This window comes from Carassius carassius, chromosome 9, assembly GCF_963082965.1.
Source record: "Carassius carassius chromosome 9, fCarCar2.1, whole genome shotgun sequence".
NCBI classification, from domain to species: Eukaryota; Metazoa; Chordata; class Actinopteri; order Cypriniformes; family Cyprinidae; genus Carassius; species Carassius carassius.
The window spans coordinates 22,983,295-23,003,984 of record NC_081763.1 but is presented as its reverse complement, the minus strand read 5'-3'; the positions used below and the strand labels follow the sequence as shown (position 1 = coordinate 23,003,984).

The 20,690-nt window shown below is 36.6% G+C and overlaps 2 protein-coding genes and 1 long non-coding RNA gene across 4 annotated transcripts; 2 read left to right on the top strand and 1 right to left on the bottom strand.

The window, feature by feature from the left end:
* The first annotated feature begins 4,528 nt into the window (after window positions 1–4,528).
* LOC132149338 (GRB2-related adapter protein-like) lies at window positions 4,529–11,643 on the top strand. The gene is made up of 5 exons (XM_059558497.1): window positions 4,529–4,799; window positions 4,886–4,983; window positions 6,096–6,215; window positions 10,245–10,413; window positions 10,706–11,643. Exons 1-5 carry the CDS (start codon window positions 4,722–4,724, stop codon window positions 10,883–10,885), a joined length of 645 nt encoding a protein of 214 aa, XP_059414480.1. The 5' UTR covers window positions 4,529–4,721; the 3' UTR covers window positions 10,886–11,643.
* Window positions 10,248–11,931, bottom strand: LOC132149340 (uncharacterized). Of its 2 annotated transcripts, XR_009435020.1 has the most exons (4): window positions 11,886–11,931; window positions 11,637–11,774; window positions 10,680–10,887; window positions 10,262–10,378 (listed from the first exon to the last, which is right to left on the bottom strand). It is a non-coding gene; the product is annotated as an uncharacterized LOC132149340 (long non-coding RNA). The 2 variants fall into 2 exon arrangements; XR_009435019.1 differs by lacking the exon at window positions 11,886–11,931 and having other exon boundaries at window positions 10,248–10,386.
* A 154-nt stretch (window positions 11,932–12,085) lies between these two features.
* Window positions 12,086–19,309, top strand: LOC132149729 (uncharacterized). Its single transcript, XM_059559138.1, has 5 exons — window positions 12,086–12,743; window positions 13,557–13,724; window positions 15,459–15,583; window positions 15,715–18,727; window positions 18,836–19,309. Exons 1-5 carry the CDS (start codon window positions 12,285–12,287, stop codon window positions 19,307–19,309), a joined length of 4,239 nt encoding a protein of 1,412 aa, XP_059415121.1. The 5' UTR covers window positions 12,086–12,284.
* The last annotated feature ends 1,381 nt before the right edge of the window (window positions 19,310–20,690 follow it).

Below are 20,690 nucleotides of genomic sequence, written 5' to 3'. Positions count from 1 at the left end.
TCTGACTGTGGCCAAGAAGTGGAATGTGTCTAGGACAGTGCTTCCCAAACGTGCACTTTTTGTATGTCTCTCTTATCTAACAATGATACCACTCATCAACTCGTTAGTAGAGACTGCAAGAACTAAACCGGGTGTGTCTGATTAGGGAGACATACAAAATGTGCAGGGCAGGGGGTCCTCCGGAACATGTTTGGGATGCACTGCTCTAGGAAATAAATGTCATGTTCTCATCATGTTTAAAATAGCTCTGTAGAAGAAGATGTTCAGATTGGACAATTGCAATAACAGTCAAATATTACACAATAACATTCCCCTTTGTTGCACAAAAATGCTACATAATTTCCACCAAAACACCACGGTTACAGTTAATAATTTAAAGCAATTAAAAAAATTAATAAATAAAGGTAAAGCCAGGAAACCAGAATGTTTGTTTTATTTTATAACATGTTACATATCACAGGCTTATGTTAATGGATACCACTTAACCGTAAGGCAAGGCAAGTTTATTTATATAGCACATTTCGTACACAATGGTAATTCAAAGTGCTTTACATAAAAGAAAGTAAAATAATAATGAAGAAAAATAATAACAAGAATAAAACAAGCAATTTTAAAACTTTTAAAATTATAAAAAAATTTACTTATTTAAAATGAATTTAAAACAGTCAGAAAATGATTTTACATAAAAAATAAAAAAACTTATGCATAAAAATAATAATAATAAAAAATAAATAAATGCACAGCTAAACAGATAAGTTTTAAGTCTAGATTTAAATGTGACTAGTGTTTTAGCACATCTGATCTCTTCTGGAAGCTGATTCCAACTGCGGGCGGCATTGTAACTAAGGGGGACTCCCCTTATTTTGTGTGAACCCTTGGTATTTCTAACTGACTCGATCCTAATGATCTGAGTGGTCTGTTAGGCTTATATTCAGTGAGCATATCTGAAATGTATTTCAGTCCTAGGTCATTTAGTGACTTATATACGAGTAAAAGTACTTTAAAATCAATCCTAAATGTAACTGGAAGCCAGTGTAAGGACCTGAGGACTGGTGTGATATGCTCAGATTTTCTGGTTCTAGTCAGAATCCTGGCAGCAGCGTTCTGGATGAGCTGCAGCTGTCTAATGGTCTTTTTGGGAAGGCCGGTGAGGAGCCCATTACAATAGTCCACCCTGCTGGTGATGAAGGCATGAACTAGTTTCTCCAAGTCTTGACTTGAAACAAAACATCTAATTCTTGCAATGTTTTTTAAATGATAGTATACTGATTTAGTTACTGCTTTGACATGACTAATGAAACTAAGGTCTGTCTCCAGAATCACAACAAGATTCCTGACTTGATTTTTAGTAGTTTGACCCCTAGAGTCAAGGTATGCATTCACCTTGAACACTTCATCTTTGTTTCCAAATGCAATGACTTCAGTTTTTTCCTTGTTTAACTGAAGAAAGTTCTGGCACATCCAACTATTAATTTCATCAATGCATTGGCAGAGGGAGTCAATGGGGCTGTAGTCATTTGGAGATAAGGCTAGGTGAATCTATCATCAGCATAGCTGTGATAGGCTATTTGGTTCTTTCTCATTATTTGACTTAGTGGGAGCATATACAGGCTAAACAAGAGTGGTGCAAGAATTGACCCTTGTGGGACTCCGCATGTCATGGACGTCCACTTAGACTTATGCTCTCCTATACTCACATAATAGCCTCTGTGAATCTGTGAATCTTATATCTGACTGTAAGAAATACAACTCTTGGGCACAGTTCAATGCATAAAAGGAGATTTTTTAAGAGAAATGTCACGCATACACTTATGGTCAGGTCAGCTACATTAGACTAGAGATTTAATAGCATTGACATGAGTTGACCAGTAAGGGGCAGCATGGTAACGATTAACCTTCTCATAGAGGTGTGAAATGATAAACCCTCTTTGGGAAAAAGTGAATTGAAATAAGTTTTAAAATCATTTAATCATTCTCAGTTTTACCCCCAGATATGATCTCTTCATCGTCATTTCATTAACTACAATTGTTCCCTCTAAAAGTGATCAAACCCTGTCTTTCACCCTAAAAGAGCCGCGTGGTCCCTTTCATGATGCTTGCAATCATTTCTGCATACAAAAACTGCATGTGACATCCCACAGTGAAACAAAACTGTAGTTTCCATTTACCCAAATGTCTCCCAGTCTCCATAGTTTCCTTCACATGTCTTCTAGACATAAAATGGTGTTCCTCTCATTTCTTTTATCAATCAACCCCAGTGAGATTTTCATGATCTAATGGTACTATCCACAAAGAAAAGTAAGAAGGTTTGAGTAATAATGAGGTGCAATGAAACTCAGATTTACAGACCAACTTAGCCTTTAAATGGGGATCATAATAAGTTTGTAATGTTTAGATGTAAGACATAACTTATTCTGTAACAGATGCAATGACTACAAATTATTAAGTCATCCTTAAATCATGATTCACCCAAAAATATAAATGATGTCATCGTTTACTCCCCGTTATGTTAATCCAAACTTATATGACTATTGTGAGAAAAGTTTGTAACCAAACAGTTTTGGTTACCCTTGACTACTAATGTATGGACAAAAAACAAAGATAACTTTCTCAAAATCTAGTTTTATTTCATTTCTCTCTTTTTTTTTTTACAGAAGCGTGTCACAAAGGTTTGAAACAGCATGAGGCAGAGTAAATGATGGCAGAATTTTTGTTTTGGTTTATGCTTTTAAACCATTTGTCTAGAAAGTTTCACTCTTGTCTTTTTTGACATAGAATAGCATGACTTCTTTTGAAATCAGAGTGTAAATGTTGTGGTTATTAATCATAGGCCACTCAGTCAAATGAGCAATCCTTCGAGTATAAAATGGCGGCAGTGCATCTATATCTTTCAAACTCTGTCACCATCAGCTTGTGGTTTCCTTGTTTCATGCTCAGGAAGTCCTTCTTTCTATCCCCCACGTAAATGTTTATATTGTCGAGTGTGTTTTCCGGAACTTATTTAATATATATATATATATATATATATATATATATATATATATATATATATATATATATATATATACAGAGAGAGAGAGAGATAGAGAGAGAGAGAGAGAGAGAAAGAGAGAGAGAGAGAGAGAGAGATGAATATATTAAATGTAATTATATTAAATAAGTTCCATAGAAACACACACACAAACAGTTTCCTCTAAGACAAAAAAAAAGTGAAAATAAGGAGTGAAATTAATGCTATAGGCTAATGGATGAGAAGAAATGTTTCTTTGTATAAGCATTTTAACTATCTATCAACAGCATCACACCAACAGCGGTTTTTCATATGCAATCTTAGATCTGAGTGCAAGTGACATTCACAGATTGTCTTTTGTGGTGCAAAATGTTTCCAAGTTGAAGTAACAGTTTAAGTCAAGGTAAATGTTTTGTCTAGTGCACATAGAGTGAGTAAATGTTTATCACATTTAAGTGATCATTTATAAAGTCTTTTTTTAAGGCTAAACTTTAATGTTCTGAAAGGGAATTTGTAAACAGCTCCTTTCCACCCTGGAGAGAGTTCCTTCAAACAGCAATAATGACTGTCTACGCTATGAGTCCCATCACAGTCCTCTTGCATATAGCCAATGCCAAGATAGACTCTTTGAATTTGATTTCTACCCGACAGTAAAAGTGCGGGTGCCATTTGAGACAGGGCCATAAATTCCACATAGAACATGTTAAATACAATCAGATGCATATATAAAACGTACTAGGACCTATTTAATCAATAAAAATACATGTTAATAATCATTTGAAAGAAAATGTGTGTAGATAACCTCAAGCTGCAAAACTATTAGGAAATCACTTTGCAAAAGCATCTGCTGAATGACAGCTTGCTATCTATCTGCTTTCTTACCAAACATAAACATGATCATCAATATAATGGTGAAGTTATATACTGTAGATGGAAAATGAAAAATGTGAAAGCTAGAGGTATTAATCCAAACTATTTTACTATAAAAAAGCAAACGTGCAAAAATAATTTGTTTTATTAAGGTGTATCAAAAGAAAAGACCAATTCATGTGAATATCTAGCCGTGTGCTAAACAGCTCCCCCAATAGAGAAACAGTTGAGGTGTTCAGTAAAGCCTTGGTGTTTGCTCATCTTGAAACACATATACTGTATGTTCTTTAAATCATGAATTCTTTCAGATGAACTCCACAGCTGATTTGATTCACCTCCAGCTATTTTCAAACATATGAGCGCTAGTAATATGTAAAGCCTAAACTTACACAGATTTAACAGATAAACTCAAGTGACAGATCACTCATAAAACAGCAGTCAGGCGAAAACATGTGTGTTATTCTTCCCTTGTAATACGCAGGTCCGGCTCTCTGATAACGGGAAGTTTTCAAGAGGCCATTCTTTTCGTCTTCCTTCCATCATTTTTTCAACTTTCCTGTTTCTCACAGAGCTGTATTTCCTTCTATTAGAGCGCTCTGAGACAGGAACTGCCACCCCTGCCTCCCTCCCACATGCTTTTTCTGCCTCACTCTCTCTTTTAGACCCACACACATTCTCATGTATCACGAAGCGCTGTTTGACAGTAAGCCTGTCTCTGGACGATCTGTTTCAGCGTGGATGCTCTCTGGTCTCATCCTTTCCTCTCTTCAGTATTCTGTTGCTGTGGTGGGACGTCTAGCTACACTGATCTTCTGGGGTCAGGCTTCACCTCCAGCTCAGGATGGAAGCAGTAGCTCTTTACAACTTTTGTGCCACGGAAAGTGACGAGCTTAGCTTTCAGAAGGGAGACGTGCTCAAGGTACGAGCAGTTTTGTGTTGGTTTAAACATACAGACCGATTGTTTGCCTAATGCTAGAATTGGCTTATTGTTTTTTCTTCCTCTAGATCACTAATATGGAAGATGATCCTAACTGGTACACTGCAGAGTTGGTGAACAGGAAGGGCTATGTACCTAAAAACTATATCAGCTTAAAGCCACACAAGTAAGTACAATGTCTGTAAACCTTGGAAAGCATTGATTTGATTTATGTTGGTATAGTTGGTTAACACTAGATCAGAAGTGAGTTGATTTTAATCTCAATGGCCTCAATGAGATTAAACAGAGTCACCTGCTTCTCTGATGGTTTTCTGAGTAAAAAAACACCACATAAATTTCAAATTTGGCTTATGCCAATATACTAAAGTTTATTATCATATTCATGTATGAGCAATTTCAGCATGAGCTCAAATATTTTTCATCAAATTTTTCCAGGACCAAATTATTTGAGCTGTTGTATTTTTTTTCTTTACATTATGTTTTAGCTCTATGATGTCAGGTATATTCCATATACGCAGTAAACATACACACAGCATTAAAAACAATCCTGTTATTATTGATGTTGAAAACAGTTTTTGCTGATTTATATTTTGTGGAAACCATGATACACAACCATTCAGAACTTTGGAGTAATATTATTTTTCATTTTATTCAGCAAGGAGGCATTACATTGATCAAAAGTGTCATTAATGTTTAGAATGTCACAAAAGATTAATATTTCAAATATGTGCTGTTCTCTTTCTGTGAACTTTCTATCCTTTAGTGAGTCCGATTTCCACAAAAATATTAAGCACCAAAAACATGTTTCATAAATAACTGAACATCAGGAATAATTAATAACAGCAGAGCATCAAAGCAGTATATTAGATTGATTTCTGAATGATCATGTGACACTGAAGACTGGAGTAATGACTGCTGAAAATTCAGCTTTAACATCGGAGGAATATTTCGAATTTCTAATATTCAAATAGAATTTTAAAATATTATGACAAATTATGACAATTTTAAATTGTCATAATATTTCAGTTGTTACTGTGTTTTGTAACCAATAAATACAGCCTAAAAAGAGACTTCTTTTAAAATCATTCACATATCTTAATTATTTAAAACGTTATTTAAGAATTTTATACAATACCAAAAGACAAGGTTTGCCATTAGTTTTCCACATACTGATGCATTGTATAAAACACACACACAATGCTATTTAAGTAACAGCACCTTTCTAGCTGTTTATTTAATGTCTAATAGCGCTGCTGTGCCCCTCTATCTCGCCCACAGATGGTTTGTGGGCCGTATCTCCAGACACATGGCCGAGAATCGACTGCACCAGCAGACGTGTGGAAGCTTCTTAGTAAGAGAGAGTGAGAGTGCACCTGGAGAATTCTCCATGTCCGTCAGGTAAGACACATCCCAGAATTCCTAGCCTAGTCTACTCACTGCACGGTTGTTGGGGTCACTGTCATTTGTCGTTTGCTGCATTGCCTCATAAAAGCATAACTAGAAATTGAATAATGAGAAAAATTGTATAGGGTCCATCGAAATCCAGCTGACATACTTTGCAAGGATGCCAATATCCCCTGCTGCTTAAGAAAATGTATGAAGAAGTTGTCTGAAAAATGAGGGCATCAGAAAGCTATTATGTCAGAGCAGAGATTTCATTTAATATTCATCAAGTGCGCTGTTGCTGGGATCACATTATTATTCTGTCCGGCTCATTACCGTCCGCTTCTTGATGGTTGAGTTGGGTTTGGATGGCAGAGCACAAGCCTGTCTGGGAACAAGTTTGCTGGGATAAACAGCTGAGGGCTGGCCTCAGGTGTGGAATAACAGGCTTGGGATATTGTGAGATTGAATGACTGCACAACACACTATGAAGAGTGGAATTGGCAGCTGGTCTGCAGGTCCAGGGCTAATGTGTGACACAGCTCTGCATGCATTCCTTGAGAAATTGCGGTCTGCGGACACAGATTAATAATAAGACTGACACAGGTGTGATCTCCATGTGATCGATGAAATCTGAATCTAGCATTTTAGTTGATTGCCATAAAAGATGTTAAATGACAAATCGAGGTCATAGTGCAAAATGAGCAATGTGAATGCCTGGAATGCCTCTGATTTTAAAACTGTAAATCTTTGATGACTTTGGGCATTAATTTCCAATGCCATCCAGGTTTGAACTGGGTTAACGGGAAGAAAACATAAGAAACCTCAAGTGCTCTGATTATTTTTTTTTCTAAAGTACTCATGTTCCTGTTTTTCTCTGAGACAATATATTCCACCATTTTATGATGATGTCCTGGTCTTTTCAGATATGACAAATGTCTGGCCATGTCAGCTTCCTCTTTTTGGGTTTCATCATATTCATTAAAAACCTTGTTTGTATTTCTTAATTGTATTTCTTGTGCAAGACATGGTTAAAAGAAAGTACAATATAAAAATGTTTTAATAACAGAATTGTTGAGTATTTCATGCTTGGTTTTGATGTCTGGTTGGCAACTCAAGCTTGGAGCCTGGATTGATTTTAATCTGAATATTTTTTTACATTTGTAACTCATGCAATTCATGACATAACTGAGAAACTATACAGAAAGTCTGGGTGATGTACACTGGGGTCAATACCCCTTTTTAAAAGAAATTATTCTTATACTCGATCAGGATGCATTAAATTGCTCTAAAGTGACAGTTAATACACATATAATGCTACAAAAATTTTAATGATTTCTTAAGTATAATGTTACACTGATGACTAGAGTAATATATACTAAAAATTAGGCTTTGCCATCACAGGAATAAATTACATTTAAAAAAAATATAAAAATAAAAAAGTTATTTAAAAATGTAATAATATTTCACAATATTACAGCTTTTACTATATTTTTTATCAAATAAATTTGGTGACTATAAGAAACTTTTTTTAATCATTAAATGTTACAGACGTCATAGTTTTGAATATTGTATTTTTATTAGATATTTGTTGCACAGAAAACCACTTAAAATTTACATTAAATCTTTTTAATGTTTGTATGATATCAGTTTTCAGTTTGTCACTGGGGCAGTACTCTTTCAAAAGGTACTAATGTGCACTTTTAAAGTGCTAATAATGTGTAGCCTACCATTTAGGGGCAAATAAATTACAAACATGCACCTTTTAGCTTTTGCACCTCAGCACCGGCGCTATCCTATGTGCATGTCCACCACCAGTCAAAAAAATGAAAATTCTGTCGCCTGAAATTAACTTATTTTCTGCTATGTGATCATCTGTACTTTAGATAAAGATTACCTTAGATAAAGTTCGATTAATATGTACATACAGTACCGGTCAAAAGTTTGGACACATTACTATTTTTAAATCCTTAGAAAAAGGGTTTCTAACATTAATAATAAATCAGCATTTTAGAATGATTTCTGAGGGATCATGTGAGACTGAAGACTGGAGTAATGGCTGAAGAAAATTCAGCTTTGCACCACAGAAATAGATTATATTTTAAAGGAGGCTGTGGTAAAATAGAAAACCATTATTTTAAATTGTAATAATATTTCACAATATTTTCTGTATTTTTCAGCAAATAAATCCAGGCTTGACGAGCATAAGAGACTTTCAAAAACATTAAAAATAGTAAAAAATAAAATAAAAAAAAAGATATGTTCTATAAATGAAAAGGTTAGGAATCATGTTTGTTTATTGAGGGCCTTCCAGATGAATTTGGTCTAGAGCCTCCAAATGTCTAGAACTTTATATCAAAGCAGAATTTTTTTTGCCTGCCAGTCATCTTCAGTGATGAAGCAAGCAGGTAATCCTGCATTAGGGAGCTAAAGTTTCCACTGGGCTGATCACTAGATAAAATGATTAAACTGTCGTTCATAGTGAGTCAAAAGAAACAGCTTTGTTACAGCAGTAATGCAACGTTCCACAGCCATTTGCTACTACCTTAACACATGCAAGATGTATCTGCCTTGCTACAAACCACAACAGCTTTGAAGGTCTAAGCAATGAATGTAGGTCATTGTCAGTGACACTGACAGCAGAGAGAAAAAATGACAGGTTTTTTCGGCGAACCAGCAAATCATGCACATCTAGTATATTTAATTATAGCTTCTGTTCTCACCCATGACCTAAACCCCATCACCAGCATATAATGCACAGAAACCATTAAGCCGTCAAAGTGGATTGACTTTGCTAGACTTATTTCTGTTACAACAACCTCATTTATGACTCAATTCAAGACTGTGTTTGTGATTAGTTTAATCAGCCTATAAATAGCACTGCATGATGAAGCATCTAGCATCTGACTTTAAAGGGATACTCCACCCCAAAATGAATATTTTGTCATTAATCACTTACCACCATGTTGTTCCAAACCCGTAAAAGCTTTGTTTATCTTCTGAGCAAAATGTAAGATATTTTGGATGAAAACCGGGAGGCTTGTGACTGTCCCATAGACTCCCAAGTAAGTCAGACTGTCAAGGTCCAGAAAAGTATGAAAGACATCGTCAGAATAGTCCATCTGCCATCAGTGGTTCAACGTTATTAAGTGACGACAATACTTTTTGTAAACGAAGAAAACAAAAATAGCGACTTTATTCAACAATTCCTTTGTCAACAGTCTTTCCAGTCTTTCCGCATCCTTGTGGCGCGGCTGATACAGAAGATCATACAGTGATATGGAGAGACACAGAGGAGACTGTTGACAAAAGAATGGTTGAATAAAATTGTTATTTTTGTTTTCTTCATGTACAGAAAGTATTCTCATCGCTTCATAACATAATGGTTGAATTGGCATATGGCAGATGGACTATTCTGATGAAGTCTTTCATACTTTTCTGGACCTTGACAGTGTTATTTACTTGGCAGCCTATGGTACGGTCTCAACCATACAATTTTCATCCAAAATATCTTACATTGTTCTCCGAAGACAAACAAAGCTTTTAAGGGTTTGGAACGACACAGAGGTTAATGACAAAATTTTCATTTTGGGGTGGAGTATCCCTTTAAGGAATCTTTTGAGGAAGTACAGTATTTCACATTTACGGTCACAAGCTTTTAGGTTTACTGAAATTTGGAAGACATGCTGACTAATTGTTGTGAAATGTTTGACCTGCATTAAGTATAGTTGCTTACAGATCCTCTAATGTAAAAAAGAGGATGTACTAAACCTGCCGTGATTGTTCAAAAACCAGCAAAATCTTTCTTTGAAATGTTTCCATTAAAAAGTGTGTGTGCATGCGCTTTTTTTTTTTAAGAATTTCCCATTTTTTTGTATTTCCATTGTAATGAATTGTATAATTTTTTTAATTAATTTTGTTTCACAACAGAACTGCAGTCAATAAACGGAATGTTGCAGAACCTTAGTTAATGCTTATTTTGTAAGTACTCTGATATTGTGTAGTGCTGTGTGCTTATTCTGAATTTCTGTCTCCTCTGACCAGCTATGGGGATCATGTACAGCATTTCAAGGTGTTAAAGGACAGAGATGGCTATTACTATGTTTGGGAGGAGATCTTTCCTTCCTTAAACCAGCTGGTGGACTTCTACAAGACCAACAGCATAGCAAGGGAAAGGACTGTTTATCTGAAGGAAACAGAACATACATTAAAGGTACGACAACACATACATATACAGCCGTTTCTTTTTGACAACAACAACAACAACAGGCTTTCAAGCATACTTTCCATGTAAATTAAACAATTACTTGATTGCCATTTATCCAAATTACATGCAGTTCACATCAGGAGAAACAAACTTATCAGTTATGAAACAACAAAAAATATCTCAGGTGTAATAGTAATGGTGAGGTCCATAATGTATGATATCAAAATGGACTTAAATGTAGAAAATGTAAAGGCAAGCAAAACAAAAATGACCTTTGTCTGTTATTGTTTCCCATCAGAGGCCCCATGAAGCACAAGCCCTGTTTGACTTCAATCCAGAGCACGACTCCCAGCTGCACTTCCTGCGGGGTGATGTCATAGAACTGCTGGACTGCTCTGATTCTCAGCGCTGGAAAGGTTGTTGTCGTGGCCTTGTGGGCTTTTTCCCACCCGAGTACGTCAAGCCCACCTATCGCTGACTCTGAAGGACAATAACAGCACTGTTTGTAAATATCAGTAGTCAATTGTTAGCATCATTTAATGGTTTAATACGACACAAATGATCAAGCTAACTTTGAAAATGACTTTGGAACAAGTAATCAGGCAGAAATGAACTTATCTAGCCACAGTTCCTAAAACATAATCATGCTGTTGACACTAAGATGACAACTGTCAGCTTTTTAAGCCAAATGCCCTTAACTATCAAGCACCATTATACAAAAAAAAAAAAAAAAACCTGCATTCTTGGGTCCTTTGGTCCATAAAAATGCAAATGGAGATTTTGAATTTTATATATATCTTCACTGCACTTTGCTTATAAATTTTGATCTTTTTTTTTATTAATTGCTATATTTATTATACTTTTGTTCTGTGTATATATTGTTCATAACTGTTTTTGTCTTGTTTTCTTTTGACTATATAAATGTTGCATTATGATGACTGAAAATAGATGAATATTAACACAATAGTTTGTACATGTGACTAGTCTTCAGTTAGAGCCTAATATGGCTATTGGGTCAAGCCAGGAAATGACTAAACCTGATATAAAATTATGAAGATCATTCCATCTTCCATTATTTGACATTCTGATGTGCTGCAAAGTACTGTAAAAGGAATTAATGTTTTTTTTTAAGCCATGGATTACCTCTTGAATTTCAAATTAGATTTTAGAATATTGCTTTAAAGGTGTAGTTCACTTCCAGAATAAAAATTTCCTGATAATTTACTCACCCCCATGTCATCCAAGATGTTTATGCCTTTCTGTTTTCAGTCGCAAAGAAATTAAGGTTTTAGAGGAAAACATTCCAGGATTTTTCTCCAAATAGTGAAGGTTTTAGAGCAGTGAGCTCTGAAATGTTGAAACATCGCCTTCCTGGGTCATTTTTCACCATTACAAAAAGAAACCATTCTAAAATTAAGTATTATGCATTAACTTATACATAATTTAAACGCTTAGCAAGACATATCTGCCCATTTTACCATCAAATTGCCTCTCGAAACGTCCCCACAACTAAACGGAGATTAGTTGACACTCAGATTGAATCACACCATAAAGTTTGTTGGGTTTCTCTTACCATTGGTGGATAGAGAGTCACGTGATTGAGAGGTGCGCTTACCTGCTCTTTTCTTGCATCTGTGCGTGAACACACACACACACACACACACACACACACACACACACACACACACACACACACTAGTAGGCTACTCTTGACAGGATGAACTGATGAACAGTAGCAAGTCAACCGGATCTTACACTGTACGCGTGTGCCTTTTATGTAGCTATAATATCTTGTAGGTTAAAATAGTTGAACTAAACTTGTCAGTTTTACGCAAATCCATTTTGAATGCTGTTAAAAATACCACTGAGCTCAAGTAATGGCACTGTCACAGGTTCAGTGCCTTGATAACAATCACATCAATTTGCGCACAAACGAGTCCAAGCCGGGGTTCTTCTACAGCGAGCAGCAGAGGCTCGCGCTGGAAACACTCATACATGACGGACAGGACGCCTATGAGGACTACATCCAAACAAACAACATCCGCTGCTTTCTATCAGACCTTGAACTTGAGAGCATTCTCAACACTGTGGAGGTGTATTGCCCGGGTTCCCTTGATTTTAACGCTGAGCTGCTCGGCGACAGTGATGGGGAAGAGGTTTCGCTTCAGTACTGGCCTGACCGCTCGGACCGCTCGATCCCGCTGCTGGACATCGGGTGGCCGGACCGGGCGTCCTACCGCGGACTGACTCGCGTTCAAGTGTACATTCAGCCTCCTTATGAGGGACAGTCACATATTAAAGAGGTCGTTAGAAAAATGATCTCCCAAGCACAAAAGGTAGGGGATGAATGTTATATATTATTATTATTATGATTTTGTGATTTTTGTTGTGACTCACCTTTGGTGAATAAAGACAGAACAAAGTCCTGCATAGAGAACTACGTGTTCTCAGAATCACAAAACAGCCTACACACTATAAGAAAAAATGTACAGAAGTTGTCAATGGGGCAGTACCCTTTAAAAAGGTACCTTACCTTAAAGGACACAGGCTACCTTACCAGTATGTAATAATAATATGTACCTTACATATTAGTAATTTTTGAAAAGGTACTACCACCCCATTGACAGCTTTTGTACCTTTTTTCTGAGAGTGTAGTGTGTATGTAAAATGTGTGTGTGTGTGTGTGTAGTGTAGTCTATATATATATATATATATATATATATATATATATATATATATATATATATATATGTGTGTGTGTGTGTGTGTGTGTGTGTGCGTGTGTGTGTGTGTGTGTGTGTGTGTAGTGTATATAGCCTATATATATATATATGTATATATATATATATATATATATATATATATATATATATATATATATGTATATATATATATATGTGTGTGTGTGTGTGTGTGTGTGTGTGTGTACATCATTTTTCAGATCTTGAAAATTTTATAGTCCTCAGTGTACCATGCACTTCAGATCTGCTGTTCTAATTACTTGGAATTATTTTTTTGTAATTATTATTTATCTGTCTGCACAGTTTTATTAACATGCATTATCATTATCAGTATGTTTTTGACAGATATCATACAGTCTTTTTTGCCACCAAGTTCTAGTGTTTTTAATAACACCTGTCCCTTTGCAGGTTATTGCAATTGTCATGGACTTGTTCACAGATATTGACATTTTCAAAGATCTCCTGGATGCAAGCTACAAGCGGAAGGTTTCTGTGTACATTATGTTGGAGGCCACCGGAGTGAAGCACTTCCTGAGAATGTGTGAGAAAGCAGGCATGCACACTGGACACCTAAAGGCATGTCACAGTTAAGAGTTGCAATTTAGTATGATTTATAAATGATTTATTAGCAGAATATAAACATCAGATTATTAAAAGCCTACAGTTTAATGAGCAGAAGCAACTGAGAGAGAAATTTTGGAACATGCAAATCAGTCTAAGTCTAAATTTCCAAACAGCCTGGGACAACTGTGAGCACTTATGACTCTTGTCACTTATGTTTAGAGACAGAAACAGATTTCTGCTGATGATAGATAGTTTTGCAACTGTTTTATGGTGTCTCCTTTATCTATACACCTTTAACCTATTTATTTATTATTCTCAGGTAGGTAAGGAAAGTCGACTCTGGACAAAACTATAAGCATTCTAATAGTACTTACAATTTGCTCAGAAGACTTCCCTGTGGTCAGTTCTTGCTTACGGCTCTTAAATTACTACTCTTGCAGACCATAACTTGTCAATAATAAAATACAAGTTTTATTAAAGTTAACAAAAGTTATATCAAAGTACAATAGTAAAGTTACAAAATCAAGATATAATCAGCTGATATCAGGCGTCGAGGGATACTGTGCTTGTTCAGTATCCGTCCGTCGAGTCTCTCTCTCAGTCTTTTATACACAGACGTCGAATGCTGGCTCTTCTGATGTCATCACCTGGAGTGCTGCCAACTCCTCTGCCGAGGCTTTCAGTTGTTTACTTCGCATTGCTTTAGCCCTTTTCCTCTTCTTTTTCCTCTTAACCGTCTGTGAAATGCACCTTAACTACTATATTGTGCATTTATCATAAAAACTATTTCTAATACATAAATGTTTCTTCTCTAACTCAGTCACTTCATACATTTCATGCAAGTAAGCAGTTTTCTTAATGTTAGTGAAGTTACACAATACATTTTCCATATAGCATTCATCACAGGGTTACATCTTTGTACTTAAGCAAAAGCATTATTACTACTTAGGTTACAGTACATCTGTTTATAGCAAATTAAGCATTAATCAAGACAGTACAATTGCAAAATCATCATCTCCATTAACACAACACAGGTTTGAAATGACATGGAGTCTTAAACTCTATCAGTCATAAAAAGGGATTAAAAAAAATTTAATGTATGAAGTGTTTATATACAATAAAAGGCTTTTTTATTTTACAAATCTATAAAATATTAGAAGTGTATTTACTACAATACATTTAGATGTTCTGTTATATACTGTACATTTTCTGTCACTTGACCTGAATAGAGATATTGGCTTCTGTCTGTGTTTCACCTAAAGGCACCACAGAAACTTGGTGGATGGTAAACAGCCCCACCCCCTCCCAAAGATTCTTAATACTGACGTGTGATTAGTAATTAAGACTGGATGACCACAACAGGCTTAGTGCAGTGTAGTTCCAGATGACCAACAATGCACAAATGTGTGCAAACATTACATATGTGACAAATAATGTGCTTACTTTCTAATGTGATCATATACTAATAGACTTTTGTTGATGAACTCAAGTCACCCGCTTTGCTTGGCCAGGCTTACTGGCATAAACATAGTGTGTCAGAATCGATGTCTTAAAAATAAAAGGCATTTGCAGAGTCTAATAGGTCATATTTGGTTATTGATCCAGTCAATTAACTCTCTTGGTACACATAAAACCCTGATGATAGATGAATTTCATTGGTTTCTCATTCCTTCAGGTGGGAAAGTATCATCTCTTTTTTTTCATCCACCCAGTAGTTAACGATACCAAACTTTGCTTTTCCATCAGAACATGAGAGTGCGCAGCATCAGAGGGACAGGATTTTTTAGTCGATCCTCCAAGAGAGTGTGTGGAAGCCAAAGCCAGAAGTTCATGTTTATTGACGGAGACAAAGCAGTCTCAGGGTCATATAGGTAAGTCTAGTCAACCAAGTTTAACAAGATTAGACCTAACCTATTTAATGATTCTAGTACAATCTAAATGCATCAATAAATACATTAATAAACATAATTAGTACGATTAAAAATGTGTTGTTTACTTTCAGTTTCACGTGGTCTGCCTCAAGACTGGACAGAAATCTCATCACGGTTCTCACTGGCCAAGCAGTCGACACGTTTGACTCATTGTTTCAGGACATGTATGTGATGTCTAATGGAGTGTGTCTGAGCACGATTAATCTAAGCAGTGAGCCTGAACCTGATTTCCTCCCTCAAGTAGTACCTACTCTACTTCCCTCAGCCACAACAGCACTCAAGCTTATTAACCCGAAATACACTCTTGTCTCCAACTGCACTTTCACTTCCAACAGACCTGCATCTGACCAGACAAGTGCCAAGAACAGCACTTCCAGGAATCAACCAGAAGTCATCAAACAAATTAAAGACACACCAGTGGTGCCACCAGTTCACCCAGGACTGCTCAACCTGGAAAAGGCAAACATGATCAATTATGTGCCAACCTGGCCCGATCCTGACCCGCCGAGTGATGTCATTGGTTTTATAAACATAAGAGACTCCAACAAGCCACTGCAAGCTCACCTAATGCGTTCAGAACTCTTTGAAGTGTCTCAAGCCATCCGATTCAAGGATCCTCTTCATGATCCAAAGGAGTCTTTGAGGGATTGTCCTGGACCTATATCCCAAACTACCTCTGATCCTGAAGCTCCAGTTCAGAAGCAAACATCAGGTGAAGCGCAGAAGTATTTTGATCAAAATCAACATCAAAGAAGCAGCCAGAGAGAGAATCTTATCTCACCTTTGGAGAAGCCGAAAACAGTGCATGTGCTTGCCTGTAATAAAGTAAATAAAGAACAACTATGCGTGATGGAAAAAGAGCTGGCCTCTATATCTTTCCATAGAAAAAATATAAATAGGGAAAAAGACTTTCCCAATACAATTTTATCTTTTGCTCAAGATGATACAGATACAAAGCAAGCTCTGGATACTCCAAAACCTCTAAAATGTCCTGCCCAAACCTCAGAGGATCTTGAATTGAAATCATCATCATCAGTGTTGTCCATCAAACATCATTATGAATCATTTGCAATCTCAGAAACCCCTTCTGTTAAGCAAAGCCAAGATGACCAAGTCATAAATGATGTTGCCACTCATGACTATAGAGATACAAAACCAGACACAAAACAAAATGGCTGGAATAGTACGCAGGGATCTAACTGTGACTCCAGCATCTCTTCATTGTCTGATGAATTCTACCAGTGTTTTAGTCCTGTGGCTGACTTTAGGTCTGTAGGAGATGTCTTTTTGCCTGAAAATACACCAGAATCTTTGCATAATTCAATCGAAAACAGTCAACAAGAGCAGGGAGTTCCTTGCTCAAATTCATCCCCAGCTCAAGAGAATACAGATTTGGATAGTAAAAATACCTTGTTTATTCAGAAACTTTTAAAAACATCTTGCAGTATTATTTTCAATTTCTTATTTCCGGACTTAAAAACAACAGCTGCAACTTCAAAAAACACCTCTGCTCAAAAAAGAGACAAAGGTACCATAATAAATGATAGTGAACTACCAGTCAAATACAGTGAACCCTGTTATTTCTCATGTACTCCTAATGGTTGCTTCAACTTCTCTTCAACTTCGGAGGAATACTTTGAGTGCAGTGATACAGTGGGTTTGACGTCAGAAATTGATGGTATAGATCATGAAGTGAAACCAAGCTCAGTGGAGACATTAAGTCCGGATGAACGACTACAAGTACTGAAGCCTATACTGGAAAATGAGAAACTATCAGAACTAAGAGGTCAGAACACAAAAGAATACAATGACCCTGAAATGCATTTTGGACAGGGTCAGCTCAAATTTCAACAAATACTAGAGATGATAGCTGACAGTCACCAGGCAGTTTTAAAGTCTGAAGATAATGCCCAAACTCAACAGGATGAGAATGCTCACAGACAACTACAAGAGTCTGAAGTTACATCAGAGACAGTAGTAGAGAGCATACTGATTAGTAACTTATTGCAAGAGCATGAGATAAGTGCATCTCTGAAGGTTTTAAAGATACAGTCCAAAGAAGATTCTGTAGAATTAGTTGAGAAAGTTGAAAAAGCACCAATGCAAGACTTACAACTTAAGATAAGTCTGGATTTAGCATCTGAGCAACCTGAAAAAGAACCACGACAGGACATGCAACTTGATGAAAGTCTGGATTTATTATGTGAGGAAAAGTCGTTAGCTGAGAAAGATTCAGAACCACAACTACAGGACTTAGAGTCTCAAATAAGTCAAGATGTAAAGGGTGAGGTACAATCTGTAAAGTTAGCTGAGAAAACTGCAGAACCACCACTGCAGGACTTAGAACCTAAGGTAAGTCTAGATTCAGTATGTAAGGGACAGTCTATCCAGTTAGCTGAGACTACAACAAAGAGACTTCAACCGCCAATACAGGACTCACAGTCTGAGGAAAGTCCAGATTTAATGGTCAGAGCTTCAGAAGTAAATGCTATCCCACAGTCAGCAACAGACAGTGAATTTAGGAGTTCAGTACTGCAAGATAAAACTGATGTAACTCCTGTAATTCCAGAGAAGACCAAGGCAACAGAGGAACTGCAAAACCCATTGACTGATTTAGATTCTGGATCAGATCATCCACTCAGCCTGAAATCTGAAGAGCATGTGAATGAGCATTTAAAACTTCAGAGCGATGAGATCAGTCCAGCAGCGCTAAAGAGAAAATCCAAGGAGCACAATCCTCAAGAGAAACTACCTGAACAGTCTGAAACCATTGAGCTGCTGATATTAGAGGATTCTGACTTCCAAAAGACAGAGTTGAACAATTCTGATCCCATAAGACCTAGAGCTGCACTGAGCAAAGTAACAAAGATGAGCAAAAATAAACCTTTAGAACCAAAGACTATAAATAATGAAAAATCTAAAGAGAATAAACTGGGTCATGATGTTTGCGGTAGGCATAGAAAGGAAACATGTCACCCTACAGCTCTGACTGATGAGAAACAAGAAGAGGAACATATTTGTACAAATCAGATAAGCATGAACCCGCCAGAGGCAAAACCCAAGCTGGAGTGTTTGGTTAGGAAGGTAAGAATTTCTTACTGTACCATTAAGAATGCACAACTAGTTTGAAAACAATTTGGAGAACTGGATTTAGAAAAATATCATTAATTAATGTTCTGTTCTTCATTCTAGCAACCACATCAAGCCTCATCCAGAATTCCTATTCAAGTTAGAGGAGGGTTCACTAAGTTACCCATCAGCAAAGCAGACACTAGCAATCGCTCGTTTGGGCTTCAAGCCCCTAAAGCTGACATACACAGACACCCACTTGGAAAACCACTGGGGCAGAATAAGCCTAGCATTACATCACCTTCATCTCCTGAAAAATTGTCCCCAGGAAGAGTTGCTCTGGTTAGGTCAAAACAAATTCTCCAGAGACCCCCTTGCACAGCGCGTCCACCAATAGGTCCTAAGTTTCCCTTAAAACTGCCACAGGTCCAGCTGATTGCATCTAAGATCAGGCAGCCAGACCAACCAAACTTTTCCTGGAAACATTCTGCGTCTCTAACAAAGTATAGTTGCTCTTCTTCTGGGATTTCCGGTCTGGAACAAGTAAAGAAGCAGGCGATTAAAGGGTCTCCGCCAAACAAACAGAACAAAGCATGAATTTGATGAAGTACAAGCAAATACAAAATGCCAAAAGGCCACTGGGTTATTTTAGTATTTAATATTTTTATTGGACTCTTATTGAACTATATGGGTTGATATCACATAAAACTATGCTTATTTATTCCAGTTAGGATTAACATAGGATTCTTAAACTTAATGTTTTATGTAAATTACAGCCACAGTCTTTGCGGTAAAGCTTTATGATTGCCCTTAAAGCTATTAATATGTCAATAATAATTTTCCATTCAGCTTGATGTAAATGATCAGTTATGAGACTCATTAAATCATCACAGTTCACCATTTGCATAACACGTTATTTCCTGATTATTTTATGGTTGACTTAGGCTAAACGGCATACTAAAGGAAACACTGGACATGGGTGCTGTTCACTCATTTAGATGAAGGTCAGACACTCAAAGACTTTTTAGTTGAAGACTAGACTTGTAAAATTACATTGATTGAATTATTAAAATAGACATTCCAGGACATATTTCACTTGATTACAGCTGGACTTTATTCTCCTTTTTTATTATATAAAGATGTTTTACCATTGTTGCTACTTATCGGAACAACTTCAGAGAGAATTTAACCTAATCACACACCAAACCCTCACTCAGTCTGGCTACTTTTTAAGTTATTTTTAAGTGGCTTGGGACTGTGAGAGATCATGTGGTGCCTTCGGTTCATCATCTTTGTCAGGATGTGATTTCAGAACGAACCACATATCATTTACAGGTCAAGTGAAACGCAGTTGTGTCTAGTACCGATTGACTGTCTGTAAAGATGGCAGAATTCCAATCACACGGGCTACCTATTTCTAATGGTGATCTAGGGCCAGCTGCATGTTAACTGTGTTAAGAACTAGTGTTGGGTAATGAGTTTTATTTTTCGGGTTCATATTAGGCAGATTTAAGTTTTTTGTACCCAACTTATAAAATAAAATGACCAGTCTTAAAGAAAAACAATTCAATTGACAAACTTGTAAGACTAGTCTAAGCATTTTATATGACTGGCCTCAGAACTAAACAAGCAACTACTAGTGAGATGAATAGGATGCCAATTTGGACAGATAGCTTTCTCCAGCTAATATAGACCTTCGTGTTGTAAACAAATTGCCATTCAACAGAAGAAGGGAATAATAGTTTAGACTGACATTGACTGATTTGAACTTGAATTTCAGGCATTCTTAAACTTATTTTCTCACTAATTGGCTTCTGTTGACAGCTCGTCTCTCTTTAGGCAGACTGTACATAGTGTTACAGACTATAGGCCACGACAGACTTGTAACCAGATGGTTGCGGGTTTGAGTCTCAGGTCCGGCAGGAGTTGTCAGTGGGGGGAGTGAATAATCGGCGCACTCTTCCACCCTCAATACCTC